Source organism: Bubalus bubalis, chromosome 18 (assembly GCF_019923935.1).
Source record: "Bubalus bubalis isolate 160015118507 breed Murrah chromosome 18, NDDB_SH_1, whole genome shotgun sequence".
In the NCBI taxonomy this organism is placed as follows: Eukaryota; Metazoa; Chordata; class Mammalia; order Artiodactyla; family Bovidae; genus Bubalus; species Bubalus bubalis.
In genome coordinates this window covers 10,134,201-10,152,474 of record NC_059174.1, presented here as the reverse complement: position 1 = coordinate 10,152,474, position 18,274 = coordinate 10,134,201, and the positions used below count along the sequence as shown (strand labels likewise).

Sequence of the window (18,274 nt, the reverse complement as noted above, 5' to 3'; positions counted from 1 at the left end):
GGTATCACAGCCTCACCCGGTGGGACAGCTGTGGTAACATAGAGGCAGGGTGGGACCCACTCGGGATGAGCCCCCTGCCAGCTCCCACGGCTGCTCACCTCTTGCAGGACCCAGAGGACCTGAAGGGTGGGGACTGAGGCTCCCCTCTTCCCCGCCAAAAAGCCAACAGCACACAGGAACACCAGAATCAGCTTCTTTATTCAAGCCCCCAGTGTGCAGCAGACCCCACCCAGCCTCCATTCCTGGCTTCACCCTTGCACTGGCACCCGCCCCGCCCATGCCCCCCCACCCCCACCCCCAAATTGGTACTCCTTCAGCGGCGTCCCGCTGGGCTCAGGACCTCAGCCCCTGGAGCTCTGCTTCAATGTTTGAATTTTCCCACCAGCGGTTTCGAGGGCCAAGCCCCCAGGCCCTGCTGGTCCAGGAGGATGGACAGCTGCTGTCGAGCCTCCTGGTAGGGCCCGGCCTAGGGCGGGAGGGGTGCAGGTGAGAGGGGGTGCTTGCAGGGAGTGTGGGAAAGAGGGCTTCGGGGGTGGGAAGGCACTGACCTTGGCTGCCTCGTAGGTCTGCAAGGCCAGCAGGTGGGACTTCCCAAGGGCGTGGGCAGCCTGGCGGAAGGCCCGGAGAAAGGCGGCCTTGCAGAGGCGGGAGGGAGGCCCGGGGGCAGTACTGGGAAGGACAGAAAGGGGCCCAACGTCAGGGGAGGGCAAAGGAAGCCTGAGCCAACAGGCCCGCGCCACCCTCTCACACCACCTCCACCCTGACGATCTGGGGTGGGGGGTCACATTGCTGTTAAGAGGCTGGTAGCCAGATGCATCTTCTTTCCCCACAGGCAAGGGGACGGGGACCACCCCCCGGGTTGTCAGACCCCCCTCCAGCCCGCCCCTAGGCCCTTCTCACTCGGCCTTCACACGCCCGGTGGCCACATCCACCACCTCGATGTCAGGGTCCCCCAGGCTCCAGTTGAGGCTCAGGCCCTGGCAGGTGTTGGGAGTGAGGTTGGAGGGGGCCACCGAGGGCCCTGCAAAGAGGTGCAGTGTGGTCCGGGTGTAGGGGGCTGGCAGGCATGGCCCCACGACCCTGTCGAGCCTGGGCCGGGTGTGGATGGCCCGGCTCAGGGTCGGGGGGTCGTGGCAGGTGTCGGCTGTGGGGCGCAGGACAAGATCTGAGTCTCTGTCCCCCCTCTCCCCGCCCCATGGCCCGCCCCTGCCCTCCTGCCCTGCGGGGCTCACCCAGGACCAGGCTGGTGGTGTAGAGCGGGGGCAGGAAGTGGGCCAGTAGGGCCCCCCCCACCCCCAGGACGGCCCAGCGCGCCAGCTTGTCGCTCGCTGAGAGGCAGCCCACGTGGGTGTCGCGGAGCGCGGGGGCCACGTAGCACACCGGCTTCAGCTCCCCCTGGATGTGGGCCTGCAGGCGGAGGGGGGGGCCGTGCAGCAGGCTGCCCTCCAAGGACGGAGGGAGGCTGTGGATGACCGGGGTGGGGGGTCAGGGCCCCTCTCCCAGGCCCATGTGGTGCTCCCGGGTGCGGCCCCCCCAGGCTGTCCTTCGCCTGGTACCCCACATACTAGATATCGTAGGCAGCTCCCTTGGGGGTGTTGCTGACGTAGAGGTGCAGGAAGATCCGGGGCTTGAGGGCGAAGGGGGGTCCAGGCCCCGGCTTGGGGGCCAGCACGGACTTCTCCTTGCCCGTGGGGCCCCCCTGCGTGGCCAGCAGTAGCTGCCGGAACAAGAACCTGGGGGCAGTGGAGTGGCAGCTGGGGCGTCTCGTCTCCCCAGGGCTGGCTGGGCAGAGGGCCCCCTGCCGCCCCTCACCTCAGCAGGGCCCGGCGGGCCACCACCAGCCCGTGGCAGTCGTGGAGCTGCCGGCCCGAGAAGTCCAGCCACCCAGTGCAGCTGCCGCCACCAGTGCCCAGCGCCACCAGCTGGTAGGTCTCCTTGGCGTGGCCCCTGGCACCTGGGACCTCTGTGGGGAAGGGGGCAGAGAAGACCGGCCTGAGGCAGGGGCTCAAGGGCCTTCCCGGGGAGGCAGGGGCAGGGCCACCCTACCTCGCTCCAGGATGACCGCGGCCACGGTTCCCTTGCAGGCCCGGTACGGCGAGCTGGCGTCCACCAGGCGGTCAAAGCCCGCGCTGACCACGGCCGCGCAGCGCTGCTCGTGGGTCACAATGTTCTCTGCAAGGGAGGGAGGGGGCAGAGGCGGCTTCACAGGCCATGCCCTCCTATGCTGGGGGCGTGGGCGTCACTGGGGTCTCACCTACCTATGCTCAGAGGAGCGAGAGGAGGCTGGTTGGGGGTCTTTGGGGGCTCTGGAAGAGAGACAAAGGGTGGGCTGTCGTGGGTGCTGGGGACTGCCCTCCCATCCTCCATCCTTCAGGAATCCAAGAGGTCCCACTAGTGAGCGGTGTGTGTCGGGGGTGGAGGAGGGGGGCTCGGGTTATCCTCCAGAAGCCAAAAGTCCCTCAGCTGCCCCCAGCAGTCCCTGGGCCCAGTGTGGGTGGGCTTCAAAGGATGTTAGGGCAGGGGTCTGCTCACGTCTCCACCCCCAGCTCCCTGCAGGCTGGGTCCTGGTGCCCGGATGGTCTCTGCAGCAACTCACCCCAGGCACACGTGTGTTCCCGCCCCCTCCGCGCCCTGGGTTACCTGCCCCTGCGGCTGGGCCCTCCAGCTGACGCCGGATGTAGTGGAGGGCAGAGAGAGCCGCCTGCTGCTTGGCCTCCAGCTTACTGTTGGCGGTGCCCGGGGGGCAGACCACCCCATCCAGCTCCACAGACACAGAGACGGGCGAGCAGGGGTCTGGGGAAGGAGAAGCTGAGAAGTGGTACCGTGCGCTTCATCCTTGTCCCGGGCGCTTCCTAGCAGGACCACGACACCTGCCAGCAAGGATGACCAGAATGACGGGCAGATAGCCTGCTGAGCTCTGTCCATGCCCGCTCACAGATCCACACCAGCCCCTCTGAAATAGGTCCCTGTGACCCCATTGTACAGAGGGGGACACAGCAGGCAGGTGGACAGCGAGCCCAGGTGCTGTCAGGACCTAGATCCAGGGCTGCACTGTCTCCAGGAGGAAGGTCCCCTGTCCCCTCTCAGACACACTGCTCTATTTCTTCTCTACAAGCAGCTTGTCTTCCAAACATGACCACTCCAGGTGTTACTTATGACACAATAGAGACAGATGAAAATCCTAGAACAGGGATCAGTTGATCAAAGGGCATATATTTATTTCTATTCAGAGTATTTGCTGTTACCTGCTGCTAAATTGTCTCCCAAAAGGGCTGCCTGTTTCTTTTGAAAAGAACCCGAATTTCAGTACCCCTCCCTAGCGTGGAGATTCACCTACTTTAAAAGAGCAACAAGAGGGACCACCCAGACGGATGGTATGGGGAAGGAGGAGGGAGGAGGGTTCAGGATGGGGAACACATGTATACCTGTGGCAGATTCATTTTGATATATGGCAAAACCAATACAATATTGTAAAATTAAATAAAATAAAATTAAAAAATACTGAACTAAAAAAAATAAATATATCTAATCTTTATTAAAAATAAAAATAAATAAATAAATAAAAGAGCAACAAGAATGCCAGTTAGGGAGACATCCCTGGCGGTCCGGTGGTTAAGAATCTGCCTTCCAATGTGGGGGAGGTGGGTTCAATCCCTAGTCAGGGAAGTAAGATCCCACATGCCTTGGGGAAACTACTGAGCCACGGCTACTGAGCCCACGGGCCACAAAAGATCCCACATGTGTCCATAAAGACCCTGCATGCTACAACTAAGACTCAAGGCAGCCAAATAGATATTTACAAAAGAATGCCAGCTGGGAGATGCAGAAGGAAGGGTGGCATCAGGACTCTACAGCAGCCAGTGCGGTAATAACCAGCTCTGGCCACAATCATCAAAGGATGCTACAATCATGGGGGGGGGGGATGGAGTTCTAGGGAACAGGATGCTCACACCACCTCAAGATGCCTTGCTTGGACGACTGATGACACACCCGGAGGGAAGTGAAGGCACCTGGCGACACCACCTTGATCAGGCCCCCCCAGCTGACACCCCAGGGTTAGAGTAAGATCTCAGGCCCCCTGGTGGGATGCACGCCACAGACACGAGGTTGCCACAGATGCCTCCACTGGTTATGCATCACTTGAACCCAATCCTGAGGAAACAGACAAACCCAAATGGACAACTTTCTACAGAATAACCAGACCTTATCCTTCAAAATCATCACTGTCCTGAAGCCAAAGACAGCCTGAACAACTGTTTCAGATAAAAAGAGGTTAAACAGGCTGATGTAATAAATCGTGCTGGATTGGAAAAAAAAAATGCCCATCACTGTGACAAATGGCAAAATTTGAACATGGTAACTAAGTAATGGTATTATATCAATAGGCTTCCCCGATAGCTCAGCTGGTAAAGAATCTGCCTGCAATGCAGGAGACCCTGGTTCTATTCCTGGGCCAGAAAGATCCGCTGGAGAAGGGATAGGCTACCCACTCCAGTATTATTGGGCTTCCCTTGTGGCTCAGGTGGTGAAGAATCCACTTGCAATGTGGGAGACCTGGGTTCGATCCCTGGGTTGGGAAGATTCCCTGGAGAAAGGCTACCTACTCCAGGATTCTGGCCTGGAGAATTCCATGGACTGTATAGTGCATGGGGTCACTTGTTAAGTTTCCAGAATTTGATCCTTGTGCTACAATTATATAATACAATGCCCTTTTTCTTAGAAAATATATGTTGAAATGTTTAAGGAGTAATTAAGCCTTCAGATTGTTCAAAACAAATTAATGTGGACACTTATATATAAATATATATACAGAGAAAGGGAAACAAAGTAAATGTGACAAATGTTAACTGGAGAATCTGGGTGAAGAGTTTATGGGAGCTCTTTTATACTATTCTTTGAAAATTTACCAAAATGAAGAATAGAAATGACAAAAAAATGCCTACCCACATCGACAGCGGAAAGAGGGACCTTAGGCGGAAGGGAGTGGCAATATTACTCAGTGGTTCGCCTCAGGCTCTGAAACCAGACTGCCAGCTGGCAGCTTCAGCCTCTCTGGCCTCAGTCTTCCCATCTGTAAAGCAGTGGTAATGGTATCTGCCTTTCTTGAGGAATACTTGTGAGGACTCAATGAGTTAATGTGTCTGAAGACCTTCAAATAACACTTGGTCTGTTCCCCAGAACTCATGAATGTTAGCTGTCATCACTGGTATTGAATTGATTTCCTCCTTTTTTTTTTTTTAGTTGCAGCATGCGAAGTCTTAATTATAGCATGTGGGATCTAGTTTCCCAAGCAGGGATCAAATCCGGGCCCCTGGCAAGGGAGCTCAGAGTCTCAGTCACTGGACCAAAAGGGAGGTCCCTATTTTCTGTATTCTTGATGCTCTGGCATTTGGGGATTTAATTCTTGAGAAACCATCCCTCCCAGGACTAGTTGATTCCTAGACATAGCAAACAACTTCTCTGCAAGCTCATTCTTTCATATAAAACCCAACCAATCCAGAGCTCACACCCCAACCACAGAACTCTCTGACAAGCCAACATTCCCCATGCCCTAAATCACCCCTGAGGCCAGGTATTAGGCAGCTAGGAACCACCCCATAACCCCTAAACTTATCCAGTGTCTTGCTTTTATCAATCCTAATCTCACTCTGCATAGGTACCCTGCTCCAACCATTCTTTCCCAAGAAAACCCAGTTAACACCCTGGGCTGTGCCTGCCCCCCTCCTCTTCCTCCTGGCCACCCCATCCTTTCCTGCACAGCCCTGCATGGCCATCTGTGCCTCCTGTTTCTAGGAATCCATACTTACCCCCTCGTGACAAGCACTCTCACGTCTGCTGTCTTAACATACCTGATTAAAACAAATCCCAGGTAGATTTTTTTTTTAAATACATTATCTCGTTTTGAGTTGTTCAGTTTGAGGTTCTCCTAGGAAGTTTTACAAATGCTCCCAAAAGTTCTTAGAAGCAGGGAATGTGCTGGCTGAAAGTTGGGAATCTGATTCTAGGAGGGACCTGGTGATTGATCTTGGTGGTTCCAGGAGGAGGCCTGTAACCATTACACCTGTATACAGTGTTGCCATCGTTAACTGTATCTGATAACCTCTTTGAGTTGGGGTGGGCTGGCCCTCACTTAGGCACCTCCTCTCCAACGCTGGCATGGCAACTGTAATTGTATATAATCGACCTTCAAAAAAGCCTGCTGAAAGGCTGGGTAGCTTGAGGCAGGTCCTTTAACCAACCTGAGCTTCAGATTTGGCCCCCTTCACCTGCTAGTTAGAAATCTGGGGTACCTGGTACCCCTGGCACCATGCTGCTCACAGCAGGCCTACCTCGGGCCCCAGGCTCAGGCCCAACTCAGTCTTCCTGGCTTCATTTGAGAACAGCCCAGGGCATGCTGCCATCCCAGCCCCCTGGGCCTCACCTGCTGTTTGGCTTTCTCGAAATATCAGGGAGACACCCAGATTGGCCGCGTACTGAGTAAGTGAGGCCACGGCCTGGCCCAGTGGCGGGTCTTTGAGCTGCAGGCCCAGATGTCTGGCCATCTTCGGGAAGTCCCCGGCGGGCCCTGCGGGTGGTACAGCGACCCTCAGGGACCTCCCCATCCTTCCTGTGCCCAGCCGCCCCCAGCTCCCCGATCCCTGCCCCCACCCAGGCCTCACCATCCCCAGCCGCGGCAGAGGCCTGGAGCTGCCCGCCCGGTTCATCATTCTCTTCGTTGGAGGCGGGCGCAGGCTCTTGGCCCAGACTGGCCGAGGGCCTCCAGGGGCTGGACCCTGGGCTTATCTGCAGTGATGCTGCCAGACGGGGCTTCCTGCGGCCACTGTCATCGGTGCCCAGAGCTGCGCTGGCCTGTGAAGCCATGGCTGGACTCGAGGGCTGGAGGGGACAGTGGGCACGTTCTGGCGCCACCCGCGCCCTTTTACACGCCAGAGCTAGCTCCCACGTGGGGAGCACGTGGTACAACCGTCGGCGCATAGTGAGCTCCGCCTCCCACCTCACTCGTAGCCAATGAGAGCCCATAAAACTGTAGCAGGACAGTACGCCCAGCCAATGGGAAGGCCAGTCTCCCAGGCAGCCAGAGCCTGGATGTGGACTAAGTGGCCGCCTGGCCAACCACCTTACTGCAAGGGCAGGGCTGCGGGTGTAAGGTGAGGGTGGAAGACAGGGCCCTCCTATTATCTTCTTCTCTGCGCTTGCTTGCGTGATATTCGGGAAACAAAGACCAGGGGAGGAGTCTGGGGACCCAAGTTCAGAACCCCACCCCTGCTGCCATCCAAGGATGCCCTGCACTCCCCGTTTTGCTAGCCTGCCCTCCCCAGCTGCTTAAGCAGCTGAGCCTAGAGGAGGATGGGAGGTGCTCATTCTGTAAGTGATGGTGTTTTTATTTGTAGCAGCCTCACAGACTCTTTAGGGCCTACATTTAAAATCTGTTCACCTTAAGCCTTCCTGAAGCCAACTGTAAGTGTTCTACGTGGGCTCCAGCTAAAATTAGTCATTTGATATCTTGCCCTCCCCACCCCACCCCTGCTTTTTTTTTTTTTTTTTCCCCTCAGAAGTGAATCTGGGTTGGTTTGTAAAAACATGTCAAGATAGCAATTCTTAAAAATGAGGGTCTAGCGATGAAGGAGAAATAACAAAAATAAAGTTAAGGATGAAGACAATTTACATATGGCTCGCTACCATGCAACACAGTTGCTTGAAGGAGATGGAAATTTTAACAGTCTTGAGGAGCCAGTGACTGGGAAAATGTGACCAGTTACTGAGTTTATGGTCTGTAAGTTTTGTTACTGTTGCTACTGCTGCTGCTGCTTGCTACCTTCGGATCTGACAACACGAGCCAGGACGGGGGCAATGTGGACACTTAAGGCATAGAGAAACAGTTGGTAGCACCTGTTAACATTTGACTTGGAAGAGCAGATGTGGAGCAAGGTAGATTCAATCTCCCAAACGGTTCAAGGATTGACCTTACAGAAAGACAATTCTGAGGACTTCCCTGGTGGCTCACGGTAAAGAATCTGCCTGCAATGCAGGAGTTGCAAAAGACGCAGGTACGATCCCTGGGTCAGGAAGATCCCCTGGAGGAGACCATGGCAACCCACTCCAGTAGTCTCGCCTGGAGAACCCCATGGACAGAGGAGCCTGGCGGGCTTCAGTCCATGGGGTCGTAAAGAGTCGGACACGGCTGGGTGACTTCACTTTTCATTTCCTTTTACTTAATTTCCAGTGCCCACGGCTCCGTCTGCACTCGCATTCTCCCTCCGCCCGGGAGGTGGCGCTCTGGAGCGCCCCTGAGGCCGGGCTGGGAGGCGGGACTTCCTGCCTTCCAGGAAGCATTTCCGGCCCAGCCCGGGGAGGCGGTTCATCGCTTCTGTGGGGCTGTCGAGTTGAGGGCTCGAGAGCTAGGGTTCCGCCTTGGGGCTCCCTCGTGGCACGAGGGTCAGGCGAGCGTCACGCGGAGGTCTGTTTCCCCGACGAGCACGGCGCGACGGGATCACGTAAGTGCGCGCGCCGCCCCGACGGGACGGAGGGGCGGGTCCTCCTGCTCCAAACTGTGGCTCTGGGACGAGTCGCCCAACCTTTGCAGAGTAGGTGGTGAGCAGCCGCTGGCTCATGGAGCGGGGAGCATCACGCCGTTGTAAAGCGTCGTAGCAACAACTGTCTGGCACACAGCGCTTGGTGCGAGATGCCTGCTGTTCTTGGGTTGAAATTCTGGGGCCTCGACGTGGAGTGGGAAGAGGCGGATGGGGAGGACGTGGGCGAGTAGAGGTCTGAAGGGAAGGGCCTCCCCGAGCCCCTCTCCCATCCCCCGGCAGGCGCACCTATTCCCGCACCCGGCGTTCGTGCAGACCCGACGAAAAGGGAGGTCTAAATTAGAGTCCGGGAGAGACGAGGGCGGGAAGTCGAGGCTGTCTTGTCTCGGGGCTTCTCTGAGGTCGTGGGCTCCACCAGCTCCCTCAGCCTCCCTGCGTTTGTTTGAGACTGTCTAGTTCCTCATTCTTGGATTTGTGCCTTCATCTTTTACGTACTGATTTGAGTTCAGTTCAGTCGCTCCGTCGTGTCTGACTCTTTGCGACCCCATGGACTGCATGCAGTGCGCCAGGCTTTCCTATGCATCACGTAGTAAATAAGGCAGGCACTGGGGATAAAGTCCCTTCCCCATGGGGACTCTCAGAGCAGTTTGGAATCACATAGCTTTACCTTTAAATATCTTACCACACATCGCAATGCGTGCTCCAGAGGAGGGATGCAGGGTGATGTGGGACAGGGCTGGGGGAACCAGGAGAGGCTTCCTGACTCAAAATCTGAAGGATGGGGGCAGATTTTATAGGTAGGTAGGAAGAGCAATGGTGTTCATTTTTAGTGGAGAAATCGTGTGAAAAGGTCCTGTGGTGAAAAGACGCATTCCCACCACTGTCCTCTCCTGTGATGGAGGAGAAGGCAACAATAATCAGATGCCAGGAGGTCAGAAATGAATCAGATACAGTTCCTGTCCCAGAGAGCAGGCCCGAAGAAGAGAGAAGGCATATAAACCACAATCAGAATGAGGCTGACCCGTGCCCTGAGAAACACATTGTTTTGACGGGTGTTTTGTTTTTGTTTTTTTAATTATTTATTTATTTACATGACTGCACTGGGCCTTAGTTGTGGCACTCAGAATCTTTAGTTGTGGCATTCGAACTCTTAGTTGCAGCATGTGGGATCTAGTTCCTTGACCAGGAGTCGAACCTGGGCCCTCTGCATTGGGAGTGAGGTGTCTTAGACACTGGACCACAGGGGAAGTCCCTCGTTTGAAAAGTGAAGGTGCTGGTCACTTAGTTGTGTCCAACTCTTTTGTGACCCCATGGACTGTAACCCGCCAGGCTCCTCTGTCCGTGGAATTCTCCAGGCAAGAATACTCCAGAGGGTTGCCATTCCCTTCTCCAGGGGGTCTTCCCTACGCAAGAATCAAACCTCAGTCTTCTGCATTGCAGGGAGATTCTTTACCATCTACCAACATTTACTGTGTGGTGAGCACTTTGCGAGGTGCTCAGAGTACCTGGAGGTATAGAGGTTACAAAATAAATGGATGCATGCAGTGGTAGCTCTAAGGGGCAATGTTTTGCATCGTCAGGCTCTGAGGCTGGTGCTTGCTTCTGGATGCAGGGAGAGTAGTGGTTCAGACCTGGAGTTTTGGAGTGGCCAGAAGATTGCACTATTGGCCTTGGGCAAGTTGCTCTTTCCCAGCCTGTTTGCTGACCTCCATACTAGGGGCAGGAGAATAAAACTTGTGGTACCATGTCGGCAGATGCTGGCACTCAGTAAGTGAGAACTGCTCTTATTTTTGCAGCTAATAAAGGATATTACAGCTGCTTATTTTGTTGTTGTTTACACTCTTTGTGACCCCACAGACTGCCGCACACCAGACTTCCCTGTCCGTCACTATTTCTTGGAGTTGGCTCAAGTTCATGTCCACTGAGTCAGTGATGCTATCTAACCATCTCATCCTCTGCCACCCTCTTCTCCTCCTGCCTTCAATCTTTCCCAGCTTTAGTCTTTTCCAATGAGGCGGCTCTTTGCATCAGGTGGCCGAAGTATTGCAACTTCATCTTCAGTCCTTCCAGTGAATATTCAGGGTTGATTTCCTTTAGGATTGACTGGTTTGATCTACCTGCAGTCCAAGGGACTCTGAAGAATCTTCTCCCACACCACAGTTTGAAAGCATCAGTTCTTCAGCACTCAGGCTTCTTTTTGGTCCAACTCTCACATCCATACATGACTACTGAAAAAAACCAAACTTTGACTATATGGACCTTTGTTGGCTAAGTGATGTCTCTGCTTTTTAATACAGTCTAGGTTTGTTATAGCGTCCCTTTCCAAGGAGCAGGGATCTTTGAATTTCATGGCTGCAGTCACCAAAGCCCTTTGACATAAACATTATTATTCAATACTCAGTTGGTTCCTTTTTGTTGGAAGGTACTGTACTTGACAGTCGGAAGGCAGACAACTCTGGCTTTGGGGAACTTGAGTTTGTCTTGAGAGTGTAGCCTAGAGTGTGGGGCTTGTCGTCTAGGTAGGACTGTGTAATTATAATGTAGTACATGAGAGCGTGATGGAAGCTGACCCCCACCAGCCACCTTCTAACTTCGGCCCCCATCACTCACCCCCTAGTTCTTCCCATGGCTGCCCAGTTGCTTCTCACATACTTCCTGCCCCAGGACTCTTGCTCTTGCTGTTCATTCTGCCCAGCACCCTCTTTCCAGTAGTTGGCATGTTTGTCTCTCTCATTAGGCTCTGTGTGTGCCGAACACCACCTTCATGAAGCTACGGATGCTAAAAAGCATACCCTCAGGCCCTGCCACCCCTTCCCTCCTGGCGGGTTGCTTGGTTTTGGTATAGCACCTACTATTCTCGGACGTTCGGCAACATATTCATTTGTTCTTCCTTATCTGCTTCCCCAAAGAGATTATCCTCCTCTTAAGACACTCTTCACTCTCCCAGGAGCCCTGGAAGCCGCTGTCCGGTTCAGATCTCTGAGGAAGACCAGGGTGACGGTGGCTCCTGTTTTTCAGGATGGACTTCCCCAGCTCCCTCCCACCCTCATTGTTCATGACCGGCCCCCTTGGTCAGAGCGATGTCCCTGACCTGTCGTTCATGTGCAGCTGGAGAGACACACTGACCCTGCCGGCGTCCTCACCCCAAGGCTCTCAGGTGAGGATGGCAGGGAGAGCCTTGGTGGCCCGGGGTGGGGGGCATCGTTTGGCACCCCCATCCTAGAGGTCACACCAGTTGGCAGGAGTGCAGGGTGGGGGGCTTTGGTACAAATCTACTAAGACCCAGGTTCAACCAGAATCCCGTCCTTCGGGGACCTACGGTGCCCTACCATCCACAGAGGGTTCAGCCTCCTTCCTGGCTCCCTCTCCCCCCGCCTTCTCCTTCCTCTGTTTGTTCAATGAATACTCACTGAATAGACCTACTGTGTGCCAGGTGCCTTATCAGGCCCTGGGGATCCAGAGTGAGTAAGTCAGATGCACTCCCTGCCCCTGGGGAACAGTTAGGTGGAGTAGGGACTGACAAGTGAATAGGCCAGAAGATAAAATCATTTCAAAGTGTGGACATCTCTGAGCGAAACCAAAAGGATGCTGGAGCTGCACAGTGCAAGGTGAGGGGGTGGGGAGACATCCTGGGACAAGAAGGACACCTGCTCTTTCCCTGGACACCTAAGCCATCAGCTGCCACTTGGAGACAAGCTGGCTAAGGGTTACGCCAGGCAGAGGCACATGGGTGAGAAATTTAAGAGTGACACTGGGGGGTCGGGGCGGGGGTGGTTGGTGGGGCTCCCTTGACAAGGAAGGGCTTCCATCAGGAGCCTCACCTGCTGCTCTCCGTCCCAAGTGTGGAGCTGAGTTGTCTGAGGCCAGCCCTGCAGGGGCGGAGAAGGCAATGGCACCCCACTCCAGTACTCTTGCCTGGAAAATCCCATGGATGGAGGAGCCTGGTAGGCTGCAATCCGTGGGGTCGCTAAGAGTCGGATACAACTGAGCGACTTCGCTTTCACTTTTCACTTTCATGCACTGGAGGAGGAAATGGCAACCCACTCCAGTGTTCTTGCCTGGAGAATCCCAAGGACGGGGGAGCCTGGTGGGCTGCTGTCTATGGGGTCACACAGAGTCAGACACGACTGAAGTGACTTAGCAGCAGCAGCAGCCCTGCAGGGGAGCGGAAGAGCCTGTGGGCGCCTGCACGGTCTCCCGAGTGTAAGTGACATGCGGGTGAGATCCGGGCCAGCTAGTGAAGGCCGGGCGGTCCTCCGAGAGCAGTGCAGCCTGGAGCTGGGAAGCACAGACTGGAGTCAGGCTGCCTGGGTTCAGATCCCAGCCCTTCTCTTTTCTGGCTGCTGCCCGGGACCAGGGACGGCCTCCCCTCTCCTCCCATTTTCTTCATCATTAAAGTGACAGTGACCAGCTTGGCAGGCGCCTGGTGAGTTCTGAAGGAGTTAGGAAGAGACAGAAGCTGATGACAGGGCCTGGCCTGGGCGCTCGCTCACTGTTGCATTGCGGCTGTGGTTGTGTTTCCTCAGGACAGCACGCCGCACGTGGCCAAGGCTCTGCTCTGGGAGCCGGACACGCCTGGGCCCCTGCCCTTGCTGCCTCCTGGTCCCGGTAAGGAGCTTGGGCTGGGGCCCCCGAGCTGCTCCCACACACTGCTTCTTCCCCAGCCCCTGCCCTGAGGCCTTCCCCCCATGTCCCCTGCTGATTCCTTCCACCCAGCAGGGTCCTTGGCACCTCTGGGCACTGGGATACCTGGTTCCATTTCAGTCCCTTCCCAGCCTCCCTCTTCCCTCAGATCCCTGGGACCCTGGCCTGACTGCCAAAGATCTGCTTTTCCGGGGAGGCTACCAGTTCCGGAGACATCCCCGAGCCGTGCTGGATGTTACTGAGCAGGTGCGTGGGCCTGCCCGGTGGACAGGGCCGCGGGCCCGGGGCTATGCCTCCTGACCCGGCCTCCTTTCCTCCTGCAGATCAGCCGGTTCTTGTGGAACCACGGAGACATAGCCTTTGCACCCCTGGGAAGGCTACTGCTGGAGAATTTCAAACTGGAAGGAGCACATGTGAGTAACCCTGGCTGGCCAGGAGGGGGGAGGCACCCCACTTCCCATCGGGGTGGGCCCTAGGACATGTGAGCTTGACGAGGCCTTTCCACACAGAGCCGCTCTAAGACGAAGACAGTGGTCAGTGTGAAGAGGCTACTCCAGGACCTCGGTGGACACCAGCCCTGGGGGCAAGTGGCTAGTGAGAGAGAATGGGTTGGGTAGGCCTAGCCAGTGGTGGGGCTCTGGAAGGATCCAGGCCAGGATGCTGGTTCCCATCAGCATTTGCTTCCACCCTCCCCAGTGCAAGCACCAGCCATACTTTTCCTCATACAAATCGCAGCTCTGCTAGCAGTGCAGGGCGAGAAGGCCTGCAAGCTCATGGAGCCCAGACATGGCTGCGTCCAGGCGTCAGGTGTTACAGGGCTTTGCCTTGACCCTTCACCTTCTCACCCACTTGCTTCTGCTTGGCTTAGTTCCTAGGCACACTGTCTCCAGGTGGCAGCAACGTGGTTTATGATTCCAGGGAGAGGCCACTGATTCCAGGGAGAGGGCTAGTGGCCTTCCTGAGGCACCAGCAGATGTCCCAGGAAGGGTGTGCTTGGCTCAGTTTGGCTTGGCCTGGGTGTCATGCCAGGCGTGAGCCGATCACTGGCTGGGGCGACTCCTGAGTGCCCAGGCCTGGGTCGTGTGACTGCAGCACAGGAACAGCGTAGGGTGCTCTCGCAGAGGAAGGAGTTCCAGGTTGGTTTAAGCACATGTCCACTGCACTGGGCCCCCCCGGGCCGGCCTGACCGTCCCGCCGTCCTCTCGCCCCAGCTGTCCCTGGGCTTACCTCAGCCAGCGCCAGCGCCGGTTTTCCATCCTTGGGGCCCCGATCCTGAGCACGTCGGTGGCGAGCCTCCTGGGAGAGCTGCTGCACGAGGAGCTGGCCCTGCGCTGGGAGCGGCTGCTCCTGGATGATGCCTGCACCGGGGGCGCGCTGGCCTGGGTGCCTGGCAGGACCCCTGGGGCCGGGCAGCTGGTCTACCCCGTGGGCGGTGCCATGGACACACTGTGTATCCTCCCTTGCTGAGCACAGGCCAGGGACGGGCAGGGAGTTGTGGGCCTTAAGCGGCCGTAGCTTGTGAACCTGTCCTTAGCGAGATGCCCAGGTTTCCAGAAGGTCAGTCTGACCCCAGAGAGCGAGCCCCAGGTTCTCAGCGACCCTGGCCGTATCCAGCTCCGGGGACCCGTCCGGCAGGTAGTGACCCGCAGCGTGCAGGGAGAAGGTAAGCCCGTGGACGCCTCCCTTGGCTGCTCACTGACCTGCTGCTAACCCTCACCTTCACTTTCACCCTCTCCCTCCTCCAGCTCTGCTGGCTGTCCGCTCTGACCACCACTGTGGCCTGTGGAAGGTCAGTATGCAGGGGCAGCCGGCCCCTCTCCAGGTGCTGCAGGTGGACAAGGGGGCCACAGGGATCAGCCTCAGGTGAGGGGCTTGCGGGGAGGGGGCAGTGTGTGCGGAGGTAGGCTTGGGAGAAGGGGTGGCCCGGCGTTCCTCACGCATGTGCCCTGCAGCCCTCACCTGCCTGGAGAGCTGGTCATCTGCAGCCGCTCTGGAGCCGTCTGTCTGTGGAGCGCCGAAGACGGGTAAGGCCCCTGCCACAGAAACCCCCACCCCAACACGGGCCCCCCAGAACCCGGCCAGGACCCGGCCAGGGTGCCCAGTCCTCCCCCTCAGCCTGTCCCCCCACCACGGCTGGCCTGTCTCCCCAAGGCTGCGGCAAATCTACAAGGACCCTGAGACCCTGGTGTTCCGGGACCCTTCTTCCTGGCGCTGGGCAGACTTCACCGCCCACCCTCGAGTGCTGACGGTGGGTGACCGCACTGGAGTGAAGATGGTGGACACTCAGGTGAGGGCACGGGGCAGGGGGACCTCTGCCAGTGGGCGTGACAAGCCGCAGGGCCAGCGAGGCCCCGGCCAGTTGGACCCACGGATGGCGGACTGTGGGAGAGCTAACCCAGCATGTCCCCCAGGGCCCGCCGGGCTGCGGTCTGCTGCTTTTTCGTGGAGGGGCAGAGGCGTCGTGCCAGAAAGGAGAGCGGGTCCTGCTCACCCAGCACCTGGGGGATCTCGGCCCAGAGTCTCTGCACCCCATGCTCCACCTCGTCTGTACCCAGGTGGGCTCACCTCCCCTTCTCTCCACCCTGCCCTGTCTCAGGTCACTGGAGACACAGGTCACAGGGCCGTGGATGCAGCCGGGGATGGGGAGGGGCAGAGGGGGAGGAGGTCTGGCCCCGCCCCGCCCCGCCCTCTCAGCACCCTGGGTGCTCCTGGGTGTCTGGGCTTGTGTGCCAGCCTTGGGCGAGGTGGGGAAGGCTATGAGAGCCCCTCTCCCAGCGGGGCCATCAGGACAAGGGACGCCTGCTGGGGAGACACCTCCTGCGCAGAGCCAGGCTACTCTGAAAACCATGTGGAGCTCTGGAAGGGGCCGGGGGGGGGCAGCCCAGAGAGACCCGTCCTGTCCCGTCAGTCTCATCCTCGTCTTCTGCCAGTTCTCCCTCTACCTGGTGGATGAGCGCCTCCCCTTGGTGCCCCTGCTCAAGTGGAACCATGGCCTCCGCTCTGCGCCCCTGCTGGCCCGGCTACTGCCGCCACCGCGCCCAGGCCTCCCCCAGCCACTGCTCCTGGCCAGCCAGGGTGGGGAGCTGCAGCTGCTGCACCTCGCAGGTGAGGGGCCAAGCCGGGCAGGGGGGCGGGCAGGGCGGGCCTGGACAGGGCCTCAGCTACCTGTCCCTCCTCCAGGAGTGGGGGCCTGCACACCCCGCCTGGCGGGGCTCCCCCAGTCTCTCCCCACCAGGAGCGACTCCCTCTCGGCCTTCCCCCTGCTGGAGCCCAAGAGTCACCGGCGGCTGCAGGAGCGTCTGAAAGCGCCCACTGTAGGTGCGTTGGGGGCTGGGGCGGGTGGGGAGCCGCGCCCCCCAGGCCGCCTGGTCACTGTCCTTCCGTCCGCAGGTCTGGCTGCTGCCATCCCGCCCCCCGCCTCCACACCAGTGCTGTCGCTCTTCCAGCTTTCCGCGGCCGGAGATGTTTTCCACCAGCGCCTCCACCTCCAGGCAGACCCCGGGCCCAATGCTCGTGCCCCCGCAGCTTCCTGGACACCCCAGGCCACTGCCTGCTGCAGCCGGTGGCTAGAGGCCCTGCTGGAGGTGCCCCTGGCTCCCCCGGTGTGGGCGGCACCCACCTTCTCCCACCGCCGGCTGCTGGGTGGCTTCGAGCCTCAGAAGGTGGAGGGGCTGGCGCCCGAGGGTTTCCGCAGGGCCATGGCCCAGGGGCGGCTCCTACAGCGGAGGGACCTGGGCCTGCTCCCTCCGGAGGAGCGGCCCCCCGCCCCCGAACCTGGCCCCGAGGATGAGCTCAGCGAGCGTCTGGAGGCAGCCTGGGAGTTCGGGGCTGCGGCCTGGTGGGAGAGGCGGCGGGGCGGCTGCGCAGGACCCGGGAAGCAGCCCAAGCGGCACAAGCGCCGGACTCAGCTGTCCAGCACCTTCTCCTCCCTCAGCGGCCGTGTGGACCTCTCGGATCCCGCCAGCCCCCCGCCCAGCCCAGACCATACACTGCCCGAGGCCAGGCCCCAGCCCCCAAGGACCCCGCCCTCCCAGGAGCTCACCCAGGAGCCCTGGGCCCAGGGCGTCCCCTCAGAGCGGCAGCAGACCCTCTGGGACTACATGGCTGAGCTGCCGCTCCGCACGGACACCCCAGGAGGGGCCTCTGCACTCTCCTCCCAGACCCCCAGCGTCCGGACCACACCCTCCAGGCAGCACGCCCCCCAGGACGGCACGGTCCAGCAGCTGCCGCGAAGGGACACCCCAGAGGGCACCACTGTGCTCTCCTCCCAGACCCCAAGTGTCCGGGCCACGCCCTCCAGGCAGCACACCCCCCAGGATGGCATAGTTCAGCAGCTGCCCCGAGGGGACACCCCGGAGGGCGCCACCCCGCCCTCCTCCCAGACCCCCAGCTTCCTGGCCACACGCTCCAGCTCTCAGCGGCTCCGGAAGAAGCCCCGCATGGGCTTCTGAGGCCTGGGGAGGTTGCCAGCTCCAAGAGCCTACCATCCTTGATAAGCTGCGTCTTTCGTGGTTGAAACGGGAATCAGAACAGTCCCCAGGGGGCAGACCTGCTTCTGGAATGCCTTCGTGAGCGGGAGACGCTCGGAAGCAGTCTGGAGCAACGTCAGGGGAAGGAGAACAGCAAAATAGTCATTTCTCCCGTAGGTCACGGTCTCGGGGCACATGGTGGAGCCCTGGCAGCCCTGTCCTGAAGGTCAATGTTGCTGGGATCCCTTCCAGCTAACAGTGTCGTGCTGAAGGCAGGGGCTGCAGGCGCGCTCGGGCCCCCAGTGACCTCGGGGCCAGAGCCCCAGCTGCTTGGCGCTGTGGGTGACGGTGAAATGAGCTCCCCAGCTAGCCTGCGCTCACTGGGTGTCGCGGTGGTTTGTGGTCAATGTCTGTGTGATGCGGTTCCTAGCACAGTAATGTGGAGAGGGAGGCACTTTGGACCCATGTTAGGGGTTGAATAAACCCATGACTGAGCTTGGTGTTGAATGATGGACTTTCTCAGGCTGGCCGTGTCCCCTTCCATGGCTTTACACGCTCAGTGCGTTAGGTTCTCACCCTCCGTGGCTCTGTGGCCCCTGTGAAGAGCCTGCTTCTGCTGTGGGGAAATCA

The 18,274-nt window shown here is 58.4% G+C and overlaps 2 protein-coding genes across 4 annotated transcripts; one reads left to right on the top strand and one right to left on the bottom strand.

Annotated features, from left to right (window-relative positions):
• Window positions 1-277: 277 nt before the first annotated feature.
• On the bottom strand, window positions 278-7,006 carry ADAD2 (adenosine deaminase domain containing 2). 3 transcript variants are annotated; one of them, XM_025268467.2, is made up of 11 exons: window positions 6,660-7,006; window positions 6,422-6,565; window positions 2,641-2,793; window positions 2,259-2,306; window positions 2,047-2,172; window positions 1,813-1,963; window positions 1,566-1,733; window positions 1,233-1,462; window positions 901-1,144; window positions 549-669; window positions 278-466 (listed from the first exon to the last, which is right to left on the bottom strand). In XM_025268467.2, exons 1-11 carry the CDS (start codon window positions 6,973-6,975, stop codon window positions 362-364), a joined length of 1,806 nt encoding a protein of 601 aa, XP_025124252.2. In that variant the 5' UTR covers window positions 6,976-7,006; the 3' UTR covers window positions 278-361. The 3 variants fall into 3 exon arrangements, with proteins under 3 accessions (XP_025124252.2, XP_044788145.1, XP_025124253.2); XM_044932210.1 differs by lacking the exon at window positions 901-1,144; XM_025268468.2 differs by lacking the exon at window positions 6,422-6,565.
• Window positions 7,007-7,129: 123 nt separating this feature from the next.
• TAF1C (TATA-box binding protein associated factor, RNA polymerase I subunit C) lies at window positions 7,130-18,139 on the top strand. The gene is made up of 15 exons (XM_044932209.1): window positions 7,130-7,148; window positions 11,550-11,688; window positions 13,058-13,139; window positions 13,324-13,421; window positions 13,499-13,588; window positions 13,685-13,758; window positions 14,387-14,625; window positions 14,722-14,838; window positions 14,921-15,038; window positions 15,128-15,199; window positions 15,327-15,462; window positions 15,587-15,730; window positions 16,106-16,280; window positions 16,356-16,493; window positions 16,566-18,139. Exons 2-15 carry the CDS (start codon window positions 11,551-11,553, stop codon window positions 17,624-17,626), a joined length of 2,682 nt encoding a protein of 893 aa, XP_044788144.1. The 5' UTR covers window positions 7,130-7,148; window position 11,550; the 3' UTR covers window positions 17,627-18,139.
• Window positions 18,140-18,274: the final 135 nt, after the last annotated feature.